The sequence below is a fragment of the Glossina fuscipes genome, unplaced genomic scaffold, assembly GCF_014805625.2.
Source record: "Glossina fuscipes isolate IAEA_lab_2018 unplaced genomic scaffold, Yale_Gfus_2 0, whole genome shotgun sequence".
NCBI classification, from domain to species: Eukaryota; Metazoa; Arthropoda; class Insecta; order Diptera; family Glossinidae; genus Glossina; species Glossina fuscipes.
In genome coordinates this window covers 17,293,384-17,303,053 of record NW_023998414.1, presented here as the reverse complement: position 1 = coordinate 17,303,053, position 9,670 = coordinate 17,293,384, and the positions used below count along the sequence as shown (strand labels likewise).

Here is a 9,670-nt window from a genome sequence, read left to right as displayed (position 1 = left end):
CTCTATCTATCTCTGTCTCTCTCTCTCTCTCTCTCTCTCTCTCTCTCTCTCTCTCTCTCTCTCTCTCTCTCTCTCTCTCTCTCTCTCTCTCTATCTATCTATCTATCTATCTATCTATCTATCTATCTATCTATCTATCTCTTTTTCTACTCTATACTATTCTATTTGCCTATCTTGCTATTCCTATTCGTCTATCTTGCTATTTCTATTTGTCTATCTTGCTATCAAAATCTACTTTATATGTAAATATGTATTCTCTTATTTTATTTTCTTTTTATATTGATATTTGTTTTTTTTTTTTTTTTTTTTTTTTTTTTTTATTTTTTTTTGTGTGCCTTTTGATCCAATTCGAATTCAATTTCGATTTAATTGATACAACTTCTTCTCCAACCATGTGTATTCTGTTTGTGTCTATGAAACGCGCAGGTTTCATGATGAAGAACACGCAAATCTTTTGAATGCAATGTGGCTGATAGCAATAACGTTTTTAAGTGTTGGTTTCGGTGACATTGTACCAAATACTTATTGCGGACGCGGTATTGCCGTCAGTACAGGAATAATGGTGAGTTTTAAACAAAATAACCGACGCAACAACATGAATATCAAGGATACCATAAAAATGAATGTCACTTTTAAGAATTATGTGAATAAAAATGGAATTGGAAATATATACACGGGAACGGAATTCATAACACCCACTCACATAGCGGCAAATATATATACAAATTATATATATATTTTTATACATAAATATATAAATATATATTCTATGTTTCTCTTTCAATACTAAACTCTCGCTACGAAATTTAAATCAACAACCATTCGGCTGATTGCGCGTGAATTTTATTAGTTTACGGTTGAATTCGACATTTATTTAAACCTTTTATCAGAGAAACAAAGCAAACTATATTCTTAACATTTATAAATTCTGTGAAGTGTTTGTGTTCTTAATGAGAAGAATATCAAAAATCCATTACTTCAAAAAAAAAATCTCCAGTTTGCCACATATATGGCAACAGTCTCGACAAGCCCGTATAATTGCTGAATAGTGTCAAACATTAAACACGTTTCACCTGATACGTACTAAAATTTCATGACATTTCGACCATTTGTTTACAAGTCACCGATAGTGGATATAGTGATCCTACTGTGTTGGAGGAATTTCGTCGCTTGTCATTCACTCGGCTAACAACACATTTGAATCTTTTTTCAAAAGTGAGCAAGTACAAGCACCGAATCGGAGCAGAGCTTTCTCATGGGCAAATATTTATGCCGCAGTATATTAAATATACTGTCTTCTGATATCTCTAAAGTGTCACCCGAATTTCACCAAAACATTTTGTACACTACTTTTATGTTTCGTGGAGCAACTGCATCATCGGTGCCTAAATGACTTCATTTAAAATAAGCAAACCATTTACAAATTTAAATTTTCTAAACAGACAACGGTCGCCATAACATCTTTCACGTCAATGCAACGTTTCACAACATACGAAATTCAGGCTTTTCCATTGTCTTCACAACTACAAAAGTTGTGGTACTAAAACAACTGTAAATATAGTAAATAAATAGTAAACTAATTGTCAAAATATCGTGAAATCTAGACACGTGCCGTTTGATCGCTTGATTTGGTATTACTTGGAAATCATATTGACCCGTTAACGGTTATGCCGTATATGTGTCAGACAGGAAACGTATTGAGTGACAAAATTTTAAAGTCGCATATATTGAAATACAATATTAAGATTTTCGCTTTTATCATACACCGTTGCTTCCATTCTACAGATCAATCTTGAAAAAAAAACAACTAACTATAAGGTATATCGATGTATGTAGATAGGTTGGTCTAGCTCAAAAATGCCACTTATCGGTCAACTGACAATGTAGCAACTAAAATAAAATTTTAATATATTTAAGGAAAGCGCAACGCTACACCAAGTAGCATGTTCTTAGGGATGGCTAGGTAGGAGCAAGGGTGTGTTCTGCCTACTGGGCACGGCATTCTGCGGTGTATCGCTTTGGCTATAGTAGTAATGAAAATGCCGGAGCTATATATAATCAGCCTGGAACAGAGTAGATATGCTTTTGCACCCGCATATACAGCCGAATAGATAAGAATGGCGATTAGGAAGTCAGTGTTCGCGGGTTCAAATTTCTTTGCATTAAAGCATACATAATCAGAGCTGTAGTAAACGAACCTTTACCGATTGGTCAGGCATTCGCTACGCTATATGCGGCCACTGCCTCCTTTTTTTTGCTTCTTTCTGACCATCATCGTATTATTCGTGTAGGGGGCAATCTCTGAGTGATTGGTTATATTAAAAGAGAAAAAGAAAGAAATCAGTCTGGAGAGTGACAGTTCACGCTCAATGCGGGATGTTCTGATAGAGTAAAGTGCGCAGCGACATTTTTTGACACAAACGCAATTCTTATCGCAAACGTAATGTATCGGAGCAGCAATGTTTTGCAGCTTTTTCCATATAACGCCCGAGTACAAAAAACCTTTTCAGTTTTTAGTATTTCTCGCTAAATGCTAGAAAAAAAATAATAGTTTCGCCCGCTAAATAAATGTAGATAATTTGGCTGGGATAGGATGATGTTTATAATCACCACCCCATGGAAGTCCTTGCAAAAAACAAAGAATTAGGCAATATTTTGTGGCGAAAAGAAGTTGACAGTTATAATTTGACGTGTAAATTAACTGTAATAAGTTCGAACAACGCCGGTTTACTTTTTGGACCGCTTCTCATATTGCTATTAAAAGTAAGCTTTTGTACAATAATAATGATTTCAGCATTTTACAACAAAATGATACGAAAAATTGTATTCGGTAAAGTGGTATTGGAAGCAGTATAGAGTGTTTAATAATCGATCTTGTGTGGCTATAATGCCGTCAATTCCCTTTACTTCTTCTTGTTCGAAGTATTCAAAGAAATATGTAAAAGCATCGAAAGTTTCTCAAAGTCTTTCACCATTAACGTCGAGCAGAAGTAGGGTAATAGGAAATCTAATATGTACTTAATTTTATTCGTTACAAAACGCCTTATCTAAGATCTATATTGTCCGTTCTCTCGCTACATTTAAGCCTAATTCTACCTTTATTTACTGGCAATTCGTATTTTCCTTAATTGCCATGGCTCATGTTCCTCTGATCCACGGTTGAGATGCGTCCACTGCACTCAATTCGACGATAATTGTCAGGGTCTTTTAGATAATTTGAGACCGTATAGCGGTACCGATTTATCTCAATTGGTGTCTCGGCAATTTTCTTACCGACCAGTCTCATCCCTTCAATTTACCTAAACTCCTCGTCCGAAAGTACACTTCTACGTAGCATTCTCATTGAGCAGCAAAACTATAAACGCAATCCTTCCCCAAAATTAGTTGAAAATGTTTTATTCATTTACCTACGAGCAGATATTTTCGAATTGGTCGAAAGTTATTATGTTGCAAGCGCACTCCGATATATCCAGGTAATGGGGCCACAGACAGAGGCGAAGGAAAAAGAAAATCCCCGGTAAATGGAAAACGTGTACACATCAATATTTATTGCAAACCCAGATATAATTCGCTATTAATTTGCGGGCAGAATAAATCAAACTATATTTGTCAGAGGTATGTATTAGTGCTTGTTGATTTACCAACGTTAAACCTAAAAGGAGTCCTGTTCACTTCATATCTTTATATAATATAAACATGAATAACGGAGTTCTCCTTAGTTTTTAATTTCAAAAGATTATGCTGTGGTAATAATCGAGAGAAAAGAAGGGCTTATTAGGTAGTCTTAATATATTGCGACATAAGATTAGAAGTGTGCTTGCAGTGTGGATTGCAGGAGACAAATTTTAAAAGAATTTAATCAACACTTGATCAGTGGAGCGATGCCTTAAAAAATTACGCAAAAAATGTATTAACTGCAGTATCCTGCTATTATCGATATGGTTGTTGTCGATTTTAATGTCAAGTTTATATGCTTCCAGTATTTGCGTATAATGCCAAAGCATTACAAAGGAGGTTAAGTTTCCCCAAGAAAAAGCAATAGGTGTATGAGTAAGATTTTGGCTATAAAACTTTGAACAGAAAGTCAAGAAGCTTCTCATTAATTAAAAAGTACAAACATTATAGTGAATCAAGGCCCACCACAAATTCGCTTAGTGCCATTATTCATTAACTTTTGAAAATGAGACTTTATATGTGACGTAGTCGGGAAAGTGATCTTAGGCATTTTCGATAGCGTTAGTAAACTGAAGCATGTCGGTTTACCAAATTTCATCGAAATATCTTAAAAATTGCGATTTTTAAGTTGAACATAAGAATAAAGGCGGGCGACTGAATAGACGTGTGGTGTAAACAAATCTGCGGAAATGTTGTTTATGTAAGACAAGTGAATTTGTTTTTAGTGTAAATCATATATTCGGACAAAGTATAATAAACATGTAAGCTTGTATTTTGGGAAGAAAGCATGTTTCTACGTTTGTTCTCTGAATGGCAAACGTTAAGATTTTTGTTGCTCAAATGTATGCCGGGATGACTCAAAGAGTATGAACTCTATTCATACCATTATCAAATATGGCCGAATTAACGTATTTTGAAAAATCTTCAAATTGTAACCTGTTTCGTCTCTGGAGCCTATTTCATCACCTTAGGTGTATCCGCTAAATTTAAAAGAACGCCTACAAAATTTATAAAATCAATTGCGCTTTGTGCATTATGAACTTTTCTTTGCTTAAATGCAGAAGACGCTTCTAAAACACTCATTCAAATAACACGTGTTAGTATAACACGGAGCAAAATTGAAACCGTGTTCGTATAATACGGTGAAAGAATGAGAGAAAAAATATATACTGACGGACATCTTTCTCTCTATCTCTCTCTCTCTCTCTCTCTCTCTCTCTCTCTCTCTCTCTCTCTCTCTCTCTCTCTCTCTCTCTCTCTCTCTCTCTCTCTCTCTCTCTCTCTTTCTTTCTTTCTTTCTTTCTTTCTTTCTCTCTGTCACTCCCTCTCATAGGAGAAACACATTTGCTATTCAACTGCCATAAAAATAGTTATGGGGTCTTACACCTGATTATTAAAACTTTATGGGCTGATAATGTATTAATAACTTTTTTGACGCCAACGTTTACATACAAACACTCCACGATCGCTAATACGCAACTAGTTACTTGACTCTAAATACTGTCTTGTCTGAGCACTAGGAAAGTGCAACAACTATTCTGCGCAATGGTCTAAGCAAAGTATAGTAGGCGCCAGGGAGAATCAGCGGCCGAGTGGCCGGTCGGTAAAGAACTTCGTTTTAGGTAAGTAAGCTCATCGCTTTGGGCTACGGACGGCTCATGACTAGTGTAACACGGATTCAGATAAACGGAAAGAGTCATCGTATTGTAGGGAGGTCTAGTGCAATCGCTTGTTGCTACACTTGTCGAGAGTAGGATCAGATTGATAATTATCAATTAAGTAACCATTAGTCTTCGTACATTTATTGTTCACATTGACTGATGTCTTTAAAATAAAATAATAGTTGACATGATCAAGTTTTGGTGAACTATAAACGATACACGCATTATTTATTTATATGTTTTAAACAAGTAAATATGATTAAATAAATGTTTTTATACTAGTTAAATAAACATTATGAGATTGAGCAGTTTTTATGTAATGCAATGTGACAGGATCTGGTTGAATTTTAATGTTAATTAACTCAGAGTAACAGAAGTTACTCATTGAATGCAAACACACATGCTTTCCTTCACTGCGTAAACATGGTTTTCATGCAACAACGGCTATAACAACAATAATTGGCAAATGACTTAAGAAATCAATTAACAATTGACAATCAAGTACGATAAACATTAAGAAGAATAACAACGTATAACACAAAACATGTACAAAATCGCACAGGAGAAATGTGTAAATTAATATAATTGTGGACATGGACATGCTATGAATACGAAACACATACAATCAGCTCAGCTAATTATCAACGCCGACTAATTTTTATTGTTAAATAAAAGCATGAGCGATTCCATTGAAATTCCTTTAATCAGTACGTTACAACAAAAAAAAAAACAAAATTAACTTCAGTTTCATAGACAACATATCAAAATTTTTAACATTTGATTTTCCAGATAGGAATCGCTCATATTATATAATTTGCAATAATAGATAATTTAAATATGCAAATATATTATTTTATAGGGTGCGGGATGCACGGCCTTACTCGTAGCAGTCGTATCAAGGAAACTAGAGCTGACGCGGGCCGAGAAACATGTACATAACTTCATGATGGATACTCAACTCACGAAAAGGGTATTTAATCGTTCCAGTCTCTCTCTCTCTCTCTCTCTCTCTCTCTCTCTCTCTCTCTCTCTCTCCCTTTCTCTTTCTCCTTCTCTTTCTCTCTTTCTCTTTCTCTATTTCTCTCCTCTTCTCTCTGTCTCTCTCTCGCTCTTTCTCTCTGTCTCTTTCTCTCTTTCTTTCTCTCTCTTTACCTCACTATGATGCGTTCAGCATTGTTTGCTACACACAATTAGCACACAATTTTATTTTTTTTTCGTATATTTTTTATTTCTATTTTTTTTTCTTTAAATTTTTATTTCTTATAGCATTTAGCTTCTTTTATTTTAATTGTTAAACTGAACTCAATTTATTGTTTGGCCCTATGTCTTTTCCCCTCCTTTTCGTTTCTTTCGTTTTGTTTTCCTTTTTTTTGCATGGTTTGAGATATAAATTACAAATCTATTCGTTGTGATTCATGATAATTCGTTGGAAAACTTTTTAATCGCATTGTAAAGCATTTATGCCATCTTGCAAAATTTTTTTGGAACCACCACCGCAGGCGTATGTATCTTAGAATTCCCAGGAACAGCAAAGCCCAAAGGCAAGCTTGCAAATACGCCTTGTTTCACATAATGTAGAAAGATAACCCGATTTAGTTATCCGATTGAAATCACGAAATGGCAACATATTAATACAACTAAGATGAAAACGTAGATGACAAGTAGAAGTCACATGTTTATGTTAACATGTATACAACGAAATAGAAAGAAATACATAAAAATGCTATCTTTCTAAGTTTTATTGAGCAGTGCATGTTATCTCACTACAGTGTGTATAAAGATAATTTTTTCGAACTGCGAATAAGTAGAAAGTTTTACCAACAAACACAAACGCAAACGCTCAAAGCGTTACTTTTCCTATTTAATTCGAGCAGAAGTGCTGGTCAGCCGTGATGGATGACGATAGGTGACCAGGATACCATCCTGTCCAAAGTGTAAAAAAGCATAATTCAGATCAGATAAGCTCTTAACACCGCAAGTAAAATATCCATTGCGCTCCATTTGAAGATATTAGCTTGGTGCTTTGTATTTTACATTACTACAGGGCATGCATTGATGCAATTGAGCTGATAAACACGACCAAAAGCCTCGATATCGCGATCTTTCAACATGCTGATTGCATATTCTGTCCGCGACGTGATGACGTACTGCTGCTGAACACTAGTCTTAATCGATTGCTTATTACCTGTTTAAGCAGTGTTTCGAATATTATGATAACACCTAAACGAAAGGTTGCTTACACGATCAGTTATCTATCCGATGCGCAATTGGCAAAGTTTTTTCTGTAATATCATTGTCCTGAAATAAAGGTTTTTTTTCTGCGTAAACAAATTATTAACGCCTTCTTTCTATATCCGATGTATATACACCTTTAAGTGAATTACGTTCTAAGAGTAGAAAGTGGATTCGGGGCAGCTCGTGACGCATAGTTTCTTTGCGAATCTACCAAGCCTATCAGCACATTCGGTCCGTAATTTGCCTTAGTTTCTTTGCACATTATTATCGTATGTGATTACATAATTTTCATAGCGCATTACCAGTTTCTCCAAAAATTGTTGGATTCAGTTCCGATTCAGCACCTACGAGCAGATGGAAACTAAATCTATTCAAATTTTTACTTTTACTTCATGCGGTATCCAAAAATCAAGCTTGTCTCCTTTTTAAAAAAATTTTTTTTGCTCAATGCTCAACTCCACAATGGATCCGATTTTTCCAAGTTTTTCGAACAATATCGTCGATATTGTCAACAGTTGATCGAACGGAATTTTTCACTGCGGAAATGACCAAATTATTTGCTGATTACGGACTTTCCTAGAACATCTCCACGATATATACCACGAATTTTTTTTAGCAAATCCGTGGAGACTTGATCGAATAAGCCAATATTTTTTTAAAAGTTTTTGTCCATATATCCGCCGTTTTATGGTTCAATGACACAATTCAAACTTTTCCTTGGCTTATTATAAATATGATGACACAATGTCATGAGACATGCACAAAGATTTTATCTGCTTGAGGCGGTGGTGGGTACACAAAAGTCAGTCTAAGGTAGTGAAGGTAGTATTTGTCACTATTTTTTCTTTTATTTTTCTTGTTAATTTTGACTTTATTTTATGTTTATTTTTAATTTAATTTCATAATAGCAAAACAAAAAAAACGAACCGCTAATATTTCTTGTTTCTATTTCTTCTTCTTGCCGAAATGCGAAAAACAAAACTCTAGCTGAAAAATGCTGCGGCGAATGTTTTGCGTGAAACTTGGCTCATTTACAAACATACTAGACTAGTAAAACGGGTTAATCCCGGCCGTGTAAGAACCCACCAGCGCAAATTCCTTTTAGCAATTTATGCGTGAGTATTCAAAGACATCATCCAGTTCTCCACCACTAAAAATTAACTAATCCTCCGACAGCGCTCAGCTGCTCGAGTTAGTCTTAAAACGATTTGCTTTTTTCTTTTTTTTTTTTTTTGTATTCTAATATTTAATTCCAATCTCTGTTACGCAAAACTAAAAACATTTATCGCTTCGCCTTAAAGCTATCTAAAAGCAGGAGCGTTCATAAATAAACGAAATGTTTTACAAAACTCCATTAAAACGAAAAGTTCCTGGTCCCATTGCTATGTTCCTACATCACTTCACCATGCAGCCGAGCATGTATTATGTTTTACTCAGCACTAGAAAATGCTGACGACCCATTAATATAACATCAGATATATGTATATAAAACACTAAAAACACGTCCAATGCTCTTTGCTTACCAATTCTACGCTGCTGTCCCTTAAAACCTTTTTATAAAAATAAAAAAAATAACAAAAAAAACCAACAAAAAAAAAAAACCAAACCAAAAAGTTACAAACTAAATAAATAACTCGTTTTACTAGCCTGTAATTAGGTTGTAAAGCCCTGTTTACAATACTATCGTTTCAAAAGCGTTTCTTAATTGCAAGCAGTTGTTAATTTTATAGAATTTCGTATCTCAAAGTTTCCATAATTGCCTAATGCGTATGCAAACTCTTATTGCCAATATTTATCTGCCCCCTTTTCTCTTACCTCATTAAGCCTAATCGAATCGCAGGGTTCGTGCATTTTGTTTGTTCGCCCATTGTATCAAAATATCGAACAGTAGAGTTTATTTGGTGGACTTACACATGAATGTAAACTCCAATTTTCACGTTGAATATTAGTTTCCCAAATTTCGTTGTAGTTAAGATTGCAGAAACCCGCTCGCCCTCTCCCCACTTTTCCTATTCGATAGCGTCTAAACTTCTCATCTATATATGTATGTATGTATGTATGTATGTATGTATGTATGTATGTATGTATGTATGTATGTA

At 34.8% G+C, this 9,670-nt stretch overlaps 1 protein-coding gene across 22 annotated transcripts in view; it reads left to right on the top strand.

Moving 5' to 3' along the window:
- The window catches only part of LOC119633132 (small conductance calcium-activated potassium channel protein), a 244,980-nt gene that overhangs the window by 222,373 nt on the left and 12,937 nt on the right, over positions 1-9,670 (top strand). For 18 of the 22 annotated variants that reach the window (XM_038026582.1, XM_038026492.1, XM_038026573.1 and 15 more), the window contains 3 exons: positions 427-562; positions 6,196-6,306; positions 8,559-8,686. In XM_038026582.1, the coding sequence (XP_037882510.1) occupies positions 427-562; positions 6,196-6,306; positions 8,559-8,686 (375 nt within the window). The remainder of the gene's footprint in view (positions 1-426; positions 563-6,195; positions 6,307-8,558; positions 8,687-9,670) is intronic. The other 4 variants (XM_038026553.1, XM_038026527.1, XM_038026483.1 and 1 more) reach the window with 1 other exon arrangement.